At 39.4% G+C, this 21632-nt stretch overlaps 1 protein-coding gene across 8 annotated transcripts in view; it reads right to left on the bottom strand.

Moving 5' to 3' along the window:
* The window catches only part of SCAPER (S-phase cyclin A associated protein in the ER), a 522830-nt gene that overhangs the window by 131443 nt on the left and 369755 nt on the right, over positions 1-21632 (bottom strand). For all 8 annotated transcript variants that reach the window (XM_012457694.2, XM_064382920.1, XM_064382918.1 and 5 more), the window contains one exon: positions 6412-6535. In XM_012457694.2, the coding sequence (XP_012313117.2) occupies positions 6412-6535 (124 nt within the window). The remainder of the gene's footprint in view (positions 1-6411; positions 6536-21632) is intronic.

Genomic DNA, 21632 nt, shown 5'->3' with positions numbered 1-21632 from the left:
TTTTAGATATCTTACATAAGTATAATTATGCAGTATTTCTCTTTTTGTAACTGGCTTATTTCACTTATGATGTCATCAAGGTTTATACATTACAGCATATGACAGAATTCCCTAAGGCTGATTAATATTCCATTGTTTGTACAGCTGTCCCTCAGTATACACAGGGGATTGGTTCAGCACTCCCTGTGTATACCCAAATCTGCATATTCTCAAGTCCTGCAGTTGGCTCTGTGGAAGCTGCATATATGAAAAGTCAGTCTTCCATATGTGTGGGTTTTGTACCCCATGAATACTGCATATTTTTGATCCATGTTTGGTTGAAAAAAAATCTATGTATAAATAGACTTGCAGTTCAAACTTGTGTTATTTAAAGGTAAACTGTATAGACCACATTTTCTTTATCCACTCATCTGTTGATGAATATAGGTATTTCCACCTCTTGGTTCTTGTGAATAATGCTGAAGTGAACATGGCAGTGCAGATATCTATTCAAGATCCCAATTATAATTATTTTGAATAAATATCCAGAAGTAGGATTGGTAAATCATATGGTAGTTTTATTTTATTTTTTTATTTTTATTTTTTTTGAGACAGAGTTTCGCTCTTGTTACCCAGGCTGGAGTGCAATGGTGTGATCTCGGCTCACTGCAATCTCCGCCTCCTGAGTTCAGGCAATTCTCCTGCCTCAGACTCCTGAGTAGCTGGGATTACAGGCACACGCCACCATGCCCAGCTAATTTTTTGTATTTTTTTTTTTTAGTAGAGACAGGATTTCACCATGTTGACCAGGATGGTCTCGATCTCTTGACCTCGTGATCCACCTGCCTCGGCCTCCCAAAGTGCTGGGATTACAGGCGTGAGCCACTGCGCCTGGCTGGTAGTTTTATTTTTTTGAGGAACTTCCATACTTTTTTTCCTTAGTGGCTGCACCCAAAGTGTACAAAGTTTCCAATTTCACCACACTTCCACCAATACTGATTTTTTGATTTGTTTTGTAACAGCCATCCTGACAGGTATGAGGTGATATTTCATTGTGGTTTTGATTTGCATTTTCACAGTGATTAGTGATTTTGGTTATCTTTTCATATACCTGTTGTTTATCTGTGTATTGTTCATCTGTATATTTCTTTGAAGAAATGTCTAAGTCCTTTGCTCATTTTAAATTGATCACATATTTTTGCTATTTAGTTGTAGTTATTTACATATTTTGGATATTAACTTATGACTTAGTCCATTTGAGCTGCTATAACAAAATACTGTTATAAGCAACAGACAGGAATTTATTTCTCACAGTTTAGGAAGTTAGAAAGTCCTGAGATCAAGATGCTGGCAGAAGTGGTGTCTGTTAAGGGTCTGCTTTCTGGTTCGTAGAAGGCACTTTCCAGCTGTGTCCCCTCCTGAGAGAAGGTGTAAGGCAGCTCTCTGGGACATCTTTTATAAGCGTTCTAAACTTATTCATGAGTGATCTGCCCTCATGATCAAATCACCTTTCAAAGATTCCTCCTCCTAATTCCATCGCAGTGGTGATTAGAGTTCAACATATGAATTCTGGGGACACAAACATTCAGCCCGTAGCACCCCTTTATCAGACATATGGTTTGATAATATTCACTTTCATTCTGTAGGCTGCCTTTTTGCACTGCTGATGGTTTCCTCTGATGCAGAAGCTTTTTATTTGAACGTAGTCTCTTTGATCTATTTTTGGCTTTTGCTGCCCTGCTTTGGTGTCATATCCAATAAATTACTGTCAAGATCAATGTTATGAAGGTTTTTCCCCTATGTTTTAATTTGGGTTTTTTTTTAAATCAAGTCTTACATTTAAGTGTTTAATCAGTTTTGAGTTTATTTTTGTGTATGGTGTAAAATAAGGGTCCAATATCATATGTATGCATGTGGATATCCAGTTTTCCCAATACAGTTTATTGAAGACTATCCTTTTCCTGCTGTGTATTCCTGGCAATCTTGTCAAAGATCAGTTGATTGGCACTTTGAATATATCCCTCCACTCCCTTCTGGCTTGCAGTGTTTCTGCTGATAAATACAACTTATGTATGCAATTTCTCAACCTGAGATCCTTGGTGCTTTGTTATTCAAGTGATCACATTCTCTCCCTTCCTCTGGTATCTGCCTTTAGCACTGTGCTATGGTTTGGATTTGTGTCCTGCCCAAAGGTCATGTTGAATTGAAACCTTCAATGATGGAGGAGGGCCTAGTGGGAGGTGATTGGGTCATAGGGGGAGATTTCTCCCTTGCTGTTCTTGTGACAGTGAGTTTTCACAAGATCTTGTTTTTTTAAAAGTGTGCAGTGTCTCCTCCTTCACTCTCTTCCTCCTTCTCCAGCCGTGTAAGATGTGCCTGCTTCCCTTTTGTCTTCTGCCATGATTCTAAGTTTCTCAAGGCCCCCCGACCATGCTTCCTGTACAGCCTGTAGAACTGTGATTCAATTAAACCTCTTTTCTCTATAAATTACCCAGTCTCAGGTAGTTCTTTGTAGCAGTGCGAGAACAGACTAATACACATTGCATGTTCTCTAGTTTTACGGCAGCAAGCCTCCCTGCTCTCTGTTGTTCTCAGCAGCATCCAAAGTATGCTAGCCTCCTATCAGCACCCGGGTCAGGCAAGACAGATAGCAGTCTCTCAGGCAGCCTTCCAAAAAGCTGGGATATTGTATACATGCTACACTCATCTCTCTCCCTCCCAGAGAAGCTGAGAATTGGGTGTCTTTTTTTTTTTTTAAAAGACAGGATGTCACTCTGTGGCCCAGCCTGAAGTGAAGTGGCACAATCATGGTCCACTCTAGCTTTGAACTCTTGGGTTCAAAGTACTCAAGGTATATATAATCAAATTAGACTTCTTCCCCCAAATCTTCCCAATTCCCCAAGTTAGAATTTATTCATTCGTTCATTAAATATTGAACAAGCACCTATTACGTGCTAGGTACACTACTAGGTTGTCTAGGCTACTTTGTAGCTCTGATAACATTACAGAACTTCTCATAGCTTCTTATAGTCATTAATATTTGTGTATGCAATTTCTTCCTTCCTTAAGTGTGGGCTTCTAGAGTCACAGAACTGTGTCCAATTCACCCCCGTAACCCAGGCATCTGTATAATGCTTTGCAAATAGTAATTAGAATGAAATACAAGAGTACCAAAACACACTCCAAGCGGCTAGAAGAAAAATGTCTCCTAAGCCATCTGGGTTTCCTAAACAACCAGAAAGACGGAAGAACCTGATGATAATCAGTTGTCTTGTAAATAACTAATTAGCTTCTTTTACGCTTTTTTCTATTCTTGTTTGCAAATGTGTTGACAACTATTTTTTAATCCCTTATTTAAAGGAAACTAACAAGCTAGTGGTCCATATTTCAGTTACATGTACATTAAAACCAGTTAGCAAGAAAAATGAAAATATACTCAAGTGATTTTCGGAAACATAAAAATCACCGTCACCAACCACCCCAAACCAGGAAACACATCCTCCTTTACTCACTGCCACAAACCCAGTCACAGTGACAGTAAGAATTGATGGCGCTACAATAAAGAGCCCAAAAGGAATTTAAAACCCAGAAAGCGCCATGTGTAAGGATAAAAAGGATAAACCGTGTTTGGCAAACTAATGTCCCAGGATCCCAGTTCCAAACTGAGCAAAATTCATGGGAATAATAAACACAGCATGTGGTCAACTCCATTGAGATTAAAAGCTTTTCTGAGGTCAGGAAACCTTGGGTTACAAGCAAGATTCAAAGGGAACTAGGGCTTTCAAAGAAGAAGAAGAGGATCAAGGTACTTACCAGCTCCTGGCACATGGTTAGTACTTAACAATAGCTAGTATGAGGAGCTGAGAACTAACTCAAATGTCCCTCCTTTGTGATGTCCCAGGCAGGATTACTGAGTATCCTTCTCTGTGCTCCCACAGAACTCTATACAGGCTGCCATCCTATCGTTTGCTATATGTACTAGGGTCTGAATGTGTGTCCCTCCCAACTTAAAATGTTGAAATAGAATGCTTAATGTGATGATATCTGGAGATGGGGCCTGTGGGAGGTAATTTGGTCATAAGGGTGGAATCCTCATGAATGAGATTAGCACCCTTATAAAAGAAGGCCAGAGAATTAGCTGGCTCTCTTTGCACCATCTGAGGATAAAGTGAGAAGTCAGCAGTTTGAAACCTGGAAGAGGGCCCTCACCATAACCTGTTGGTACCCTGATCTTGAACTTCCAGACTACAGAATGTGAGAAATAAATTTTTGTTGTTTATAAGCCCCCCAGTCTATGGTATTTTTTAATAGCAGCCTGGACTAAGACAATATGTAATCTATATTATGACATATGACATGTATAGCATAAGCAGAGCCAAGATTCTTTAAGTCTTCTTGTTCATTCCCTCACATTTCAAATGCCATTCTCTTTCATTACTTGTTCTGTTCAAAGTGATGTCTCTTCTTCCACCACCAACACAGAATAAGCTTCACAGAGCAAATTCTTCCAGATGATGCAGTGTGGAATGATAGGGGAGTATGAAGTTGCTTTTTCATTCTTCTTTTGAAATAATTTTAAGTAAACAAATATGTTGCGAAACTAGAGCATTTCTTAATCCAGTGTCTCTTACTGTTAACATCTTACAAAAACATAGTATGATAATTGAGAGGAAGAAATTAACATTGAGCTGATAAAACAGACTATTTTATAATCTTATTTGAATTTCCCAGTTTTCCTATGGATGTCCTTTTTCTGGTCCAGGTTCATACCTGACATTTAATTGTTATGCCTCCTTAGTCTCCTCCATTCTGTGACAGTTCCTCACTTTTTCCTTGTCTTTCATGACATTGACAGTTTTGAAAAATATTAGTCAGTTATTGTGCAGAATGTCCCCCAACTTGGGTTTCACACACCTAGGTCTGATTCTTAGCTTTCTGACTTAATATTTATGTAGCTTTGGGCAAGTCAGCCTCTCTGGGATTTAAGTTTCCTCATCCATGAAATGGAATAGTAATAATGACTTTAAGAAGCTGTTTTCAAAATTAAATGAAGCAATACATACTAAAATGCCTGGGATATAAGGCCACACAACAAACGTTATCTTTTCTCCTTGTGCTGCCTTTCAAATATTTCTGATAGAATTTATTTTGCTAAAATATGTTACTAATATTTTAATGCTTTATTTTTTAGACAGAATCATATATAATGTAGCCTTTGACTGATGACTCACTATAAAAAGCCATTGTTGAACTGTGCAACAGTTCCAGATCTGTATTTTTGTTTGCTTTCCCTTATTGTTATTTCCTCTTAATGTCAATATATCTGACTGTAAGGGCTTCATAATTCAATTTCTGATTTTCAGCTTGCGACGTATTAAAATTCCTTTATTCACTCACACATGCATACAATGGTGTACTGAATCTACTAAGTGCCAGGTCCTGTGTTAGAATCTTAGAGATAGTGATAACTTACTTCCTGTCCTCATCGATTTTATGGCTAGTTGGGGAAATTGACAAGAAAATAGTTAAATACAGTTTAATGTGATCAAGTCTATTAGAAAATAATGCCTAAGATCACATAAGAAGTATACTTAACCTGGATTGGGGAAAGAGTCAGGCTGGGAAGATTTCATGAAAAAGATACCATTAAGCCTTGGTTAAGGATTGCAAAATGCACAGGAATTAACCAGATAGAGGCGAAGCTTGTAGTTTAAGGAAGAGTTATTAGACTATCTGCTGAATACAAGTAAATCAGTTCTGAAAAATAAATCTCCTGTTATAAACTTGCAGCTTGAGAGCTATTTTGTGCCAATACCTCAGGGGCTTAGAAACTTCACCAGGAAACTCCTGGTGACTGCAGTTGACATACTTAAACCTTTGGCTATTATATTGAGCTTACCTCTTTCAACATCTGTGAACTGAAGTAAAATTTAAGGTGACAATTGGCTGCTTGTTCCCATTTCAACAATATAACAAGTTTCCCCCTTTCTAACAGAGGAGTTTCTTTTCTAAAATAATCTAAATATCCATCAAAAAGTCCTCTTAAACTGACCCTTTTAACTTAACCTGGGAAGAGAGGTTTTGAGGCTTTCTTAACGTTCTTCCCTTCCACAGTACTTATTCCTGTGGATTTAGAGGTTTGGCTTTACATCCAACTGATTCCAAAGCCTAAATCTAACTGTGTAAATTTGTAACCTTAGCAAGTGTTACAAGCCTATTATCCATTAAATATTAGAACTTAAAAGAATCTAGTACAAAAATTTCAAATTATTAGTAAGTTTGTCTGCCAGTCTCTATTTTATTCTCATAGTCATCTTCACTTTCATTTTTTTTAATCTGGAGAGTAAATAAGTTGAATTCTTTTAGTTTTCTCCACAGGGACTATTTCTCTAACCTTAACTGCTTCTAACTCAAAGCAATAATATTACATACCATCAACTGGTGTATCAGGAGGTCCATTAAGAAGGTAATCTTGTTACTAAACAGAACATCAGTGCAGTTTTCTGAACAGTTATTGCAGGTGAGGTTGTAAACATTGATTGCATTGCAGAGAGACCTAACAGAAGGAGAAAAACACCATTTATAAAACTCGAGCAGCTCTTCTTTAAACAATTAAAAATACATAAAATGAATGGTACAAAAGCAACAGGCATGAGATGGAAGTCATCTAAAAACCAAGCCAAATACTATTAGTTATAAGGCCCATTGGCTAGATATAGAAGCTTAAATTTTCACCCAAAGCCCAGTGTCCACTGGTACCTAATAACTCTTTCTAATTTCCATTAGTTGCAGTTGCAGATAATGGAAACATATTTACTAGTCTATAATAGTTTCTTAATACCCTAAGACTAGGTATCATCCAGGAACTTTGGTTCTTGAAATAATAACCAGGAAAAAAAGGAAAAAGGCTCTATCAAAGCTCCTGTTGCCAGATCTCCTGGTCCAGGATAAGGACGATCATGGAAGAAGAGAGCACCATGAGGAGAAACCGGGGGCTGCCCACGTAAGACAAGACCCACGGAGTTCTAGGGAGTGGACACCACACTGCTTGGAGGTGGGATATGGATAAGAGTGCCTGAGCAGATAAGGATATCTTTTCCAGAGTGTAAAAACTGGCCTGTGCGGGCCCAAACAGTTTAAGGTTGAACTGATCAAAGAAATGTTTTTCTCTAGGGTGTTAAAAAATATGCTGAAAAACCTATAAAGCCCCAAGAGCCTGAGCAATGTGAAGAAGGGGCAAGAGCAACCGCAGCCCAACCAAAGTCCGCATGCTGCTGCGCTCCTGCATCCATCGTCTATGCCAACCAAAGTCCGCATGCTGCTGCACTCCTGCACCCGTCGTCTATGCCAACCAAAGTCCGCATGCTGCTGCACTCCGTCTATGCCAACCAAAGTCCGCATGCTGCTGCACTCCTGCATCCGTCATCTATGCCAACCAAAGTCCGCATGCTGCTGCACTCCTGCACCCGTCGTCTATGCCAACCAAAGTCTGCATGCTGCTGCACTCCGTCTATGCCAACCAAAGTCCGCATGCTGCTGCATTCCTGCATCCGTCGTCTATGCCAACCAAAGTCCGCATGCTGCTGCACTCCTGCACCCGTCGTCTATGCCAACCAAAGTCCGCATGCTGCTGCGCTCCTGCATCCGTCGTCTATGCCAACCAAAGTCCGCATGCTGCTGCACTCCGTCTATGCCAACCAAAGTCCGCATGCTGCTGCACTCCTGCATCTGTCGTCTATGCCAACCAAAGTCCGCATGCTGCTGCATTCCTGCATCCGTCGTCTATGCCAACCAAAGTCCGCATGCTGCTGCATTCCTGCATCCGTCGTCTATGCCAACCAAAGTCCGCATGCTGCTGCACTCCGTCTATGCCAACCAAAGTCCGCATGCTGCTGCACTCCTGCACCCGTCGTCTATGCCAACCAAAGTCCGCATGCTGCTGCACTCCTGCATCCGTCATCTATGCCAACCAAAGTCCGCATGCTGCTGCACTCCTGCACCCGTCGTCTATGCCAACCAAAGTCCGCATGCTGCTGCACTCCTGCATCCGTCATCTATGCCAACCAAAGTTCGCATGCTGCTGCACTCCGTCTATGTCAACCAAAGTCCGCATGCTGCTGCACTCCTGCACCTGTCATCTATGCCAACCAAAGTCTGCATGCTGCTGCATTCCTGCATCCGTCGTCTATGCCAACCAAAGTCCGCATGCTGCTGCGCTCCTGCATCCGTCGTCTATGCCAACCAAAGTCCGCATGCTGCTGCGCTCCGTCTATGCCAACCAAAGTCCGCATGCTGCTGCACTCCTGCACCCGTCGTCTATGCCAACCAAAGTCCGCATGCTGCTGCATTCCTGCATCCGTCGTCTATGCCAACCAAAGTCCGCATGCTGCTGCACTCCGTCTATGCCAACCAAAGTCCGCATGCTGCTGCACTCCTGCATCCGTCGTCTATGCCAACCAAAGTCTGCATGCTGCTGCATTCCTGCATCCGTCGTCTATGCCAACCAAAGTCCGCATGCTGCTGCGCTCCTGCATCCGTCGTCTATGCCAACCAAAGTCCGCATGCTGCTGCACTCCTGCATCCGTCGTCTATGCCAACCAAAGTCTGCATGCTGCTGCATTCCTGCATCCATTGTCTATGGCCCGCCCCATCACCGCCACGCCCAAGAAAAAGCTGAAGGGATGCTACGGGAGGTAGAGCCAAGGTGAAGAACAAACCAGAGAAGATCCGCAAGGTTGTCTCCTAAACCTGCCCCTCCAAAGCCAGAGCCCAACCCTAAAAAGGCCCCAGCAAAGGAGAGAGAGAGGAGGGACCCAAAGGAAGAAAGGAAAAAGCTGACACTGGCAGGGAGGGAAATAACCCTGCAGAAAATGGAGATGCCCAAACAGACCAGGAACAGAAAGCTGAAGGTGCTGGAGATGCCAAGTGAAATGTGTGCATTTTTGCTAACTGTGCATTTCTGGTGACTATACAGTTTGAAATACTATTTTTATCAAGTTTTATAAAAATGCAGAATTTGTTTTACTTTTTTTTTTTTTTTTTTTTTGAGATGGAGTTTTTGCTCTTGTTGCCCAGGCTGGAGTGCAATGGCACTATCTTGGCTCACTGCAACCTCTGCCTCCTGAGTTCAAGCGGTTCTCCTGACTTGGCCTCCCCAGTAGCTAGGATTACAGGTGTCTGCCACCATGTCTGGCTAATCTGTTGTATTTTTAGTAGAGGGAGAGTTTTACCATGTTGGCCAGGCTGGTCTTGGAGCTCCTGACCTCAAGTGATCCACCCGCTTTGGCCTCCCAAAGTGCTGGGATTACAGGCATGAGCCACCATTCCTAGCCTTGTTTTACTTTTTTTTTAAGCTATGTTGTTAGCACACAGAACACTTTATTGTTGTATTGTGGGGAAGGGTCATAGGTCCCTAATAGAATGTCTCTGACACTGGATTGATGTGGGGAAAACATCTTTCCCTTCCCATTTTGAGAGATTTCCTCTTGACTCAAAGGAGGAGGGATTCCATGACTTTGACACATGTTGCCACCTAGGCACAAATCCCTTGTGGCATGAGAAAACAAATTTGTTGTTATGTCCTCTTCTCCCCTGCCATCTTCAACATAGACTTAACTCTCAAACCCAGACACCTGTTGGGCCTTGACCTCCCCCAGTAATTGGTTACCAGTGTGTCAGGCAATCAGACTTTCCAGTGGTGCTACTGAGATGAAGCCCCCCAAAAGAGTAGAGGTTCCATTTCTAGATTGTGGATTTTCAGATAAATTCTGCCATTTTTATTTCATTTCTTGGAAGTCAGGGTCAGCTCATGAAAAAGCTGTTAAACAACATGCTAAACGTGAAATGTCAACCCTCACTCTAAACTTTCCCTATTCAGAGCATCAAATGAAGACTTAACTGGGTTTTATAGTGGCTAATTTTGGTAGTCCATTGAAGAAGGGAGTTTGAAAGTTGTTGTATACTGTTAACTATTATCTGCCCATGTTCTGCCTGAAATACCCGGATTATTAATGGAAAGTATCTTTAATAAAGCTGGATAGTTTGGCTTGGAAAAAAATGATACACAATTGTTCAAAGAAACTTTTAGAGCAACATGCTCAATGGGCACGACAGATTCCTGGATGTTTTGAATACTGTGACTAAAACCTGCATTGCTTGAGTGACCAATGTTTATTTTGGCTTGTCTGACTAAATCTCCTGCTTAAAGTTCTAGGTAAAAATGTTCTGATTTAGTCCCGTACAACCAAGTCTCTAGAACAGTAGTTCTTACACATGTTATTCACAGACCAGCAGTATCAGTACCACCTGGGAACTTGTAAGAAATGCAAATTCTCAAGCTCTACCCCAGACCAGGTAAATAGAAGCTCTGGGAATTTTAACAAGTTCTGCAGGTAATTCTGCCACATATTAAAGTTAGAGAACCACTGCTCTAGGATAGGGGTTTCTGTATCTTGCCTAAGCATTAGAATCATCTGTAGTTTCCTTCTTCTTCTTCTTTTTTTCAGACAGGTTCTCACTCTGTTATCCCAGCTGGAGTGAAGTACAACAATCTGGGCTTACTGCAGCCTCTGCCTCCTGGGTTCAAGCTATTCTCCCAGCTCAACCTCCTGAGGAGCTGGGATTACAGGCGTGTGCCACCACGCCCATAAAATTTTTATATTTTTAGTAGATATGGGTTTCTTCATGTTGGCCACCAGGCTGGTGTCGAACTCCTGGCCTCATGTGATCCACCCACCTCAGCCTCCCAAAGTGCTGAGATTACAGGTGTGAGCCATCACGCCTGATACCTGTAGATCTTTAAAAACATATGCTTCTTCCCTTGGTGATGCTAGTTGGGAGATGAGGTAGGCTCCCGACATCTGAATGTTTCAAAATCTTTATGGGTAATTTTGATGTGCAGCCAGAGTTATTTGTTCATTCAACAAATATCTAAGTTCCTATGATGTTCCAGATATTGTGCTAGGTGAGTAAGACAGACAAGTTCTCTGTCCTTATGGAACTGATGCTCTAGTGGGAGAGAGATGGTGAAGACAGCCCTTGTCATACTTGTAATCATGTGATATAGCTGTATACTGCTTCACATAATTGATAGGTTCCGGAAAAAAGGGTACAGTACACCATACTGGTTGAGACTAGAGACACTGGAGTAAGATATACTTAGGTTAGAATCCTATTTCTACCATTCAAGATTGTAGCATGTCACTAATTTCACATAATCACATCCATTTTTCACCTATAAAACTGGAGTATGTAAACTTCATATGGCTGTCAAGAGAACTGAAATAATAGTACTTAGGACAGTGCCTGGCACATAAGTACTTAATAAATGGTAGCCCTTATTAAGGATATTAGGCTACTGTTTGGGTTATTAATATTATCATTCTTTATGAATAAGGAAAGCATGCTACAGATGCTTATTTCCATGTTAGTAAAACACAGTTCTTCCCAAATTTTTTCATGGTATACTGACATAAATACTGAAAGGACTAAGCTGATGGGAGCCAGAAGGAGACTCACCTGTTTCCAGCCTCATCGAATTTCCCTGAGTAATGAAAAAAAAATACTTTGACTCACATCTAACACATTTCCGAAATATCAGTTGGAGGTTTCATCTAGCAAATTCTTCACAGATGTCAACCAGCAGCATTTCATTTATTTGATAACGTGTCTAAATTTTCAAGAGTATTTTTCTATTTCATTAAAAAATAATGTGTATTTATGCTGATAAAAAATAATTTAAAAAATAACTGTCATAAATTTGGGAAAGAGAACCACAAAGAAATAGTAAAATACTATCAAAATTAAATTTGGCATTTGTACTTCTAATCTTTTTCCTATTCTTGTAAATAAATTTACATTTATTTTTTATCCCATTTCCCATTTAATATATAATAATGAACAGTTCTCCATGACATCTAATATTCTTCTATAACACTAGCTTTTAATTTTTTTTTTAAGGCAGAGTCTCACTCCATTGCCCAGTCTGGAGTGCAGTGGCATAATCTTGGCTCACTGCAACCTCCGCCTCTCAGGTTAAAGTGATTCTTCTGCCTCAGCCTCCCGAGTAGCTGGGATTACAGGTGCACACCACCACACCTGGCTAATTATTGCATTTTTATCGCAATATTGGCCAGTCTGGTCTTGAACTCCTGACCTCAGGTGATACACCTGCCTTGGCCTCCCAAAGTGCTGGGATTACAGGCATGAGCCACCACACCCAGCCAGCTCTTAATTTTTAAGAAGAGCAGGAAAACACCTTCTTCAAACTTAATCTTACTCAGAAGCTTGAACCAAAGATCAGATAAGAATCAGAGTTGCTCTGGCTGAAGCAGAAGTTCAATACCCAGCGACCTACCCTGCTCTCCCCTTTCGAAGACCCTTGAAAGCTTCCTTAGAGGACTGGGGGTGTGTTCCCTTGTAATATAGTGAAAACTACTGAGCTAAGAAACAGGTAAAATTTAACTTGCTAACTTTTTGAATAGGTGATGATAACCACAGTACAATATACGCTCCAACTCCCCAAAAAAGGGTATACTCCACATGTTCTCACTCATAAATGGGTGTTGAACAATGAGAACACATGGACACAGGGGAGGGGAACATCACACACCCGGGTCTGTTGGCGGTCAGGGAGCTAGGAAAAGGATAGCAGGGGGTGGGGGAATTGGGGAGGAATAACAATAGGAGAAATACCTAATGCAGATGACAGGGGGAATGGTTGCAGCAAAGCTCATGGCATGTGTATATCCATGTAACAATCCTGCATGATCTGCACATGTACCCCAGAACTTAAATAATAAAAAATTAAAAAAAGAAAAGACATGGAAGAAACTTAATTGTTTATTACTAAGTGAAGCCAATTTTAAAAGGCTACATACTGTATGATTCTAACTACATGACATTCTAAAAAAGGCAAAACTATGGAGACAGTAAAGAGATCAATGGTTTGGGAGAAAAAAGGATGAATAAGCAGAGCACAGAGGACTTTTTTGGGCAGTGAAACTACTACTCTTACGACACTATAATGAGGGATACGTGTTACTATACATTTGTTAAGACCCATGGGATGTACGACACCCTGGTGTAAACTACGGGTGGAAATGATGTGCCAATGTAGGCTCATCAACTGTAACAAATGTACCAGTCTGGTAGGGATGTTGATGATGGAGGAGGCTCTACATGTGTTGGGGTGAAGGTATGTGGGAAATCTCTCTACTTTCCATTCAGTTTTTCTGTGAACCTCAAACTACTCTAAAAAGTTGAAGTCCTTAAACAAACAAACAAAAAGCCAAATAAACTTCCCAGGATATTTGCTCAAAAAGCAAACAAACAAACAAAAACAAAAAAAGGTGTACTATGAAAAGCTTCTCCCTCTTACTCACGTCCCCCAGCCTCATCTTAGAAATCATCCTGGTTACTGGTTTACATATCCTTCCAGAGACAATCTGTGCATATGCAAGCGTTTTATCCTCCCCTATGCAAACAGTATCCTATAAAATTGGAGGTTGAACCTGAGTGTTATTAGCTCTTATTAGCAAGGTTTGGAAATATGAGGCTTTCCTGTAGCAGCATTCCAGGGTCCATTTTCTAGCTTCCTGGGTGTCAAAAATCAGTGGGATAAGTTGTGCTAATTTCTCATCTGTAGCTTCAGGTACACGTTCTGTGGTTTCTTGGGTGTAAATAGTTGTTTGTGTGGCATTAGCTTCTTTCCTCCCTAATTTGTGTTGGCCTCAGGGGGAACAGCACCCCTGTGAGTTTGTTTGCTATTGTTTTAGGAGTCAATCTAGAAATCTTACAACAATTTTTCTTTTCTTTTTTCTTTTTTTTTTTCTTTTGAGATGGGGTCTTGTTCTGTTACTCAGGCTGGAGCACAGTGGCAGTGGCATGATCATAGTTCACCACAGCCTCAAACTCCTAGGCTCAAGTGATCCTCCCACTTCAGCCTCCAGAGTAGCTGGGTCTACAGGTGCACACCACCACACCCAGCTATTTTTTTTTTTTTTTGGTAGAGATAGGGTCTCACTATGTTGCCCATGCTGGTCTTGACCTCCTAGCCTCATGTGATCTTTCCTTCCACCTAGGCTTCCCAAAGCGTTGGGATTATAGGCATTAGCCAACACACCCAGCCTTCCAAGAACTCTCTAAGTACCTAATGTCTTCTACTAAGTTCTTTTTCTGATTAAAATACTTAAACTGAGAAATACTGCGTGGTCTTTAGAAGCTAAACAGTGTCTCATCCTATGGATATAAAAATTTACTTCAATTATCTCTTACTCTTCTGTCCAATTTTCAAAGTTATAAATAAAGCTGTTTTAATACAGCCAGAATTCTTAGCTGCAAGCCACAGTGTTGGGTGGGGGAAGTTCAGGTTGATTTAAATAGAAAGAAAATTAATTGACAGGCTACTGTGTATATAATAGAATTTGGAAAACTTAGGTATAGAAGTTATACTTCCGGAACTAATATCCAAAGAACACAACACCAAACTGGTCTGCTGAAAAAAACAAAAAAAATTGCTGGGCACCATATGAGACAGACTGAACTAACATTGTGATTGAACACTAGATACAGCTGCCTAAAACTCTCCAAAGAACACAGTTTGAGATGTCTTTGCTTCTTTACTTCATTGCCTTCAGAGTAAAAGTCTGGTGTGGGTATGTTGGACTGTAAGACCTTAGTCACATTCCTGTGTCTTAGACACAATAAAGGCTGGGAAGCAAATACTTGGCATTCTCAGGTTCTATAGTGGGAGAGCCACCTTACATGCTTGGGAATTCTGCAAACATAGGGCGATGGTTGATACGCCGTGCAGGTTAACAGCACAACCCATGTTTACCACAGCTGCTGAGCAAATCATTCTGTACCACTCTGCCTGCTTCCCTAGGATAAATTTTCAATAATGATAATCTGAGCCAAAGAATATGACCATTTTTTGAAGGCTTTTGATAGACATTATCAAATTTAAAGCGCTCCCCCAACAAAGTATAAATCGATTTATACCCCCAGAAAAAGATTTTTTTCCATGCTTTCACCAACATTACATAATCTCGTTAAAGCAAATATTTACCAATTTGACAGCTAAATGAATTGGTGTTTTAGAGGTTGCATTTCTTTTATTATCAGTAGGATTTTTTTCCAGTGTTCATTTGCCGTGTCTATTTATATTTTCTTGCATTATCACGTGTGCTTTCTACCTATTTTCTATTGGGGTGTGTTTTTAAAAATTTATTTAGAAGGCTCTTTGCTGATAATATAGATGTTAACCCATTTGGTCATATTTTAAAAATAACTTTTCCAGTTAATTGCTATCTTAATTTTTTTTTGTCATAAAGAACTTTCAGATTTTTATTTTATACAATCTGCCAAACTTTTCCTTTAGGACATCTGAGATTTCTGTCAGACTTAGAAAGCCCATTCCACTTCAATATTATAAAAATATTCTTTTAAATTTACTTCTAGTACCTTTATGAACTTTGCATTTAAATTCACAATATAAACTTGATTTGGGGATAAGGGAAAAGGCAGACATTTACTTTATTATTTTTCTTCAGAATAAAGTTGCTATTTATTGTTATCTTTTTGTTAATTGTTCTAGTTTGCTATTTTAAAATTTGTGGAGGAAGTTTTCATCTTTTAAAAATAATTTATGAAGATTATCTCATTATAAATATGACAAATAGTTAATACATAGTGTTAATATTTTTCTAGCTTAACTTTTTTCTTTTATTTTGCTTATGCTATTTTAAAGTTTTTTTTTAATGTATTAAGACTAAACAATTCTAGGTAGTCTAACAATTTTTGTGGTTTTCTTTTTCCTGCTTTTTCTTTTATGTTTTAAGAATTCTTTCTCACTCTCACTATGAGATGAGGTAATTATTCATTTGTATCACCTCCTAGCCATTTGTATTTATTTTTCTTGAATTATCACTGTGCATGCTAATTTTCTGGTTTTCTAATTCACTGTTGATTCATTTAGAATTTATTTTGATGTGTTGTGTGAGACTGGAGCCTGAATTAATTTTTCCCATGAGGAAGTATTAAATAAACCCTCCTTTCTCCACTGGTTTGAAATGCCATCTTTATCATACTCTAATTGATAACTATCTTTCTTTGTGTCTGTTTCACAGTTTTGTGTATTGTGGCTTTATAGTCAGGTTAATATATAAAATTGCAGATCTCTAAAGGCTTTTACAAATATGTGGGGGTATTAAGAATAACGTGTGGAATATTACAACTCTACAGTTTATCCTATTTTCCCTTTGCTTTTGAACTATATTTATATGACCTTTACTTTTAGTTTCTATTTGTTTTACTCAATGTAATTCCTAGTACTTGCTTCAAATCCTTTGTGGATTATCACGAGGCATAAACAACACACACAGTATGGGACTAATGTCCTAACGCCCTCTGTGCTTTACATTTTATAGAAAAATCATTTACTAGTAAAGTGTGGAATGTGTATCTACACAGTCTTATGCTCACAAAACTCTCCCAAGAAACTTTCACAAAGAAACCACTTTCTGATGAGAAAAAAAAAGGAGGAGGAGACCGAAAAACTCCGGGTCAGGAAAAACTTGTCCATTCAGTAAAACTTGTTTGAAAGACAACCTCTATTTGAAGAGTACCTGTCTTGGAAAGATCACTTCTTTGAACCCAGCCTGGGTGGTCTACCCAAGCAGCTTTCCCTGTAATTTTAAACTCAAATGACTAGAAGCACTTTTTAACATCAAACAGAAAGCACCAGATTTTCAAAGTAACTTTTGAGAAGACATTAAAATCTTATTGTCCATCCTGTCAAAAGTACACTGTGGTTGAGGGGTTTGAGATAAAGGCTTTCTGCTCCAAAAAAATCATGAATATGTGAGTGAATTTTTGTGTAAGTAAGTTTTCTCACTGAAAATGTTTCCGCTGAAAAAACAGAGAACAGGAAAAGCATCATAAAATTGGGTCTTTTGACAGTAAGTGCAGGACACAGAAAAAGGACAGTAATAGAATACAAGTCTAGTACACACCTAAGACATCATAAATAGTTAAACAGAAAAGCTCCAGGTAGTTGCCATGTAGGAAGGTTTAATAATATAACTGAGAAAGTTCACAGTTTATATTCTTGTGCAGTTTGCAGTGATTAAGACTTTGAAAAAAAACAAAAACGCTGTTCACCAAAATCCATTGTCATACACCTGGGTCAAGAGAGCAACCATTTTTAAACAACTGCCAAAGGCAATTTCACAAAATCCACATGGGGGAGAGAGAATGGCTTTAAGTTCTGGCACAATAAAATTCTGTGCCAAGTAGGGAGAGCAAGTGCTAGGATCACATAAATATGGCTGCAAACAGAAACTTGGTGTTTTTATCAATTATCGTTTTGCCCTCAAGTGAGAAAGGAATTGGCCTGATGCAGATAATGTAAAAGGACAGAGCCTCGCAAAACAAAGAAGACGATTAGCAGCTGATACAGCATTAGATTGAGGAAAACTATCTAGATTGGACCAGAACACCCAGACCCCGAGGCTTCCAATTCCTTAGGAAAGGGAGAGACAAATGTTAACACCCGAGCCCCAGTGCATACGTAATTCACTGAATACCTTTGGTTTGCACTAAGGATTTAATAAATAGCATACAGTTTATATGTATCTAGTCACTCTCAAATTATGCTTTATTTTATAAAGCTCCAAACTAATTTCATTAGATTTAATTAAAAAGAATTATGTGAAACTAGGGAGATCTAACTGTGCTTAGAAGTCTAATGCCTTAAGTGAACCCACTAAGTGAGTGGTCTTCTCACAGAATGAGATGTGCCATCTAGGCCTGGCCCTGCAGGAGTGCCCCACCTGAAAGCACATGCCAATTTAAGAGGCTGAAAGTGAGTCTTGGGTCAAACCACTGAAAACTGTATTCTGTTACAAAGCCAGCCTAAGTTGCTTCTAGGCAAGATCTTTGTCTAATTCATTCTGTCTGGAGCCTTCATACTGTGCAGCACAGAGTTTGGCTGGGCACACAGACATCTAAGGGAGGGACAACTGTCCTTGTTTCAAACATACAAGAACATACAACTGCAGATACATTAATTAATCTCATTCTCCACTGTTCTACTTTTTAGTGCTCATTTAATCATGAACATTTATTCTCAGTCAATCTAGTTTATTCTCAGCACCAGAGAAATGTTTTATTTTTTGTAGCTATCAGGAATAACTTTTGGACCCAGCAGAAAAAACTGTGAAGTATCTAAAAGTTTTGAAGTGGATTTATAAAGAAGGAAAATTATTTCAGAACTTCAAAAATTAGATTATGGCTAAACTGCTTTATAAATATGCTGGAAGGCAAGATTAAAACTTATAAAAGTTATTTTATTAAGCTTTTCACTGTAAGCAGTTTTGAGCAGAGACATAATTTACTGATTCTGTGTAAAGGAGAGCTGAATTATGATGGGATTATATGACTATTCATTCAACTACTGTTTACTGAGCAACTATTTATGTCTAGGCACTATGCTAAGTGCAACAGGAAACAATGAAAATAATTAGCTACCTGGCCTGACCTCAAGCTGCATATATGCATATATAATCTTTTTTTGTTAAAAAAATTTTTAATGAAATAAAACATGGATACAGAAAATTACACAAAACAAAAGTATAGCTTAGTTAATTGTTATAAGGAAAACACCCTTAAAATCACCACTCAGGTCCAGAATTTTGTTACTAAGAAGTCCCACACACATTTTTCCTCATTCCAATTATAGCCTCTCCTTCTCTGCAAAGTAGTTGCAATTCTGACATTTACAGTGATTACTTCCTTGCATTTTATCATGCTTTTATCACCTAAGTGTGTATCTCCCACACTGTGTATCCATGGTTAGTCTTACCTACTTTTTACAAAGCCTTTAAAAATATGCCTGGATATGTCCCTTTTTTTTGAGATGGAGTCTCAGTCTGTTGTCATGCTGGAGTGCAGTGGAGTGATCTTGGCTCACTGCAATCTCTGCCTCCCGGGTTCAAGTGATTCCCCTGCCTCAGCCTCCAGAGTAGCTGGGACTACAGGCACAAGCCACCACGTCTGGCTAATTTTTTGTATTTTAGTAGAGACGGGGTTTCACCATGTTGGCCAGGATGGTCTCGATCTCCTGACCTTGTGATCCGTGTGCCTCAGTCTCCCAAAGTGCTGGGATTACAGGCGTGAGCCACGCCTAGCCAAAAAATATGTCTGGATATGTCTTTTACAGCTCTTTTAATTTGTGAAGTTCCCCCCAGTTCCTCTGTTTTCTTTACAATTTTGCTGCCCGCATACACATGGTGAAGTTCAAATGTTCCTTTTTCTTTTTTTTTTTTTTGAGACGGAGTTTCGCTGTTGTTACCCAGACTGGACTGCAATGGCACGATCTCAGCTCACCGCAACCTCCGCCTCCTGGGTTCGGGCAATTCTCCTGCCTCAGCCTCCCGAGTAGCTGGGACTACAGGCACGCACCACCATACCCAGCTAATTTCTGTATTTTTAGTAGAGACGGGGTTTCACCTTGTTGACCAGGATGGTCTCGATCTCTTGACCTCGTGATCCACTCACCTCGGCCTCCCAAAGTGCTGGGATTACAGGCGTGAGCCACCGCGCCCGGCCAAATGTTCCTTTTTCTTCAGCATTTCCTGAAAAGTGGAAGCTGGATTGGAGGCTTGATCAGATTCAGGTTTGACCTCTTTTGGCAAGACTATAGGTGGTGGAGTTCTTTAATCAGGAGTCACATAGTATCTGAATGTCACTCCTTTTTTTCAGGTTAGCAGTCACTGATGATCAATGCCTAGAGCCATTAATTCATCAAGGATTCATTCTTCAATGGGTACAAAACTGTGATATTCAAATTCTTTTATTTTGTTTCAATTTGTTAGATGAAATAATTTATAAGGAGACACGTCCCTTCATTTATTTGATTGCCTAGTGGTGTAGTTCCACATAATTGTTCAAGATTTTCCTTTTATTTTTCCAGTTATGAACATAATTGGTTCCCTGTCATACTTAGAAAGTAACAAGTTAGTTTTTAAGTTTTATTTTAAATATCATAAAAACTCGTGAATTATTAAAGAGCATCTGTAAGAAACTAAAGCTATCATCATATTTAATGGTGAAAAACTAGATCTTTTTGAGACAAGGTTAAGTATGTCCTCTCTCACCACTCTTATGTACAGTAAGATAAGAAAAAGAAATAAAAGGTACACGGACTGGGAAGAAAGAAGTAAAACTTTACTTATTTGAAGACGATATGATTGTCTATGTAGAAAGTTCCAAAGATTCGACAAAAAGCCTCCTGGAACCAATAAGCAATTAAAGCAAAGTTGTAGGACACAACCCTGATAAAAGTCAACTGCTTTCTTATGTAACAGCAACGATGAATTCGAATTTGAAATTAAAAACATGGTACCATTTAAATTAGCACCAAAAAAAGAAATACTTAAGTATAAATCTAACAAATATGTACATACCCTCATTATTTTATATAAGGGAAACCATAAAACTCTGGTGGAAGAAATTAAAGATCTAAATAAATGGAAAGCTATTCCATATTCATGGATAGGAAGACTCAATAATGTTAAGATGTCAGTTCTTCCTGACTTGATCAATGCAGTCTCGATCAAAATTCAAGCTAGTTACTCTGTTGATACTGATAAATTTATTTTATTTTTATTTATTTATTTTTTATTTTTATTATACTTTAAGTTCTGGGTTACATGTGCAGAAAGTGCAGGTTTGTTACACAGGTATACATGTGCCATGGTGGTTTGCAACTTCCATCACCCTGTCATCAACATTAGGTATTTCTCCTAATGCTATCCCTCCCTATTCCCCCTCCCCCTTGCTAACCCTCTGCCTACCCCTCACCCCCTGACAGGCCCCGGTGTATGATGTTCCCCTCCCTGTATCCATGTGTTCTCATTGTTCAACACCCACTTATGAGTGAGAACATGTGGTGTTTGGTTTTCTGTTGTGTCAGTTTGCTGAGAATGATGGTTTCCAGCTTCATCCATGTCCCTGCAAAGGACATGAACTCATCCTTTTTATGGCTGCATAGTATTCCATGGTGTATACATGCCCAGGACCAGATGGAGGCACAGCTGAATTCTACCAGATGTACAAAGAAGAGCTGGCACTATTCCTATTGAAACTATTCCAAACATTTGAGGAGGCACTAACTTGTTCTATGAGGCTAGCAACATCCTGATACCAAAATCTGTGAGAGATACAATTAAGAAAGAAAACTTCAGGCCAATATCCCTGATAAACATTGATGCAAAAATCCTCAACAAAATACTGGCAAATCGAATCCAGCAGCACATCAAAAAGCTTATCCACCACAATCAAGTAGGCCTCATCCCCAGGATGCAAGGTTGGTTCAACATACGCAAATCAATAAATGTGATTCATCACATAAACAGAACGAAAGACAAAAACCACATGATTACCTACATAGATGCAAAAAAGGCTTTTGACAAAATTCAACATCCATTCATGTTAAAAACTCTCAATAAGCTAGGTACTTAGGAAACATACCCCAAAATCATAAGAGCCATCTATGACAAACCCACAGCCATCATACTAAATGGGCAAAAGCCAGAAGCATTTCCCTTGAAAACTGCCACAAGACAAGGATGCCCTCTATTGCCACTCCTATC

The sequence above is a fragment of the Aotus nancymaae genome, unplaced genomic scaffold (assembly GCF_030222135.1).
Source record: "Aotus nancymaae isolate 86718 unplaced genomic scaffold, 86718_ANA_hifiasm-v0.15.2.pri h1tg000003l, whole genome shotgun sequence".
NCBI classification, from domain to species: domain Eukaryota; kingdom Metazoa; phylum Chordata; class Mammalia; order Primates; family Aotidae; genus Aotus; species Aotus nancymaae.
This window is presented reverse-complemented; position numbering and strand designations above follow the sequence as displayed.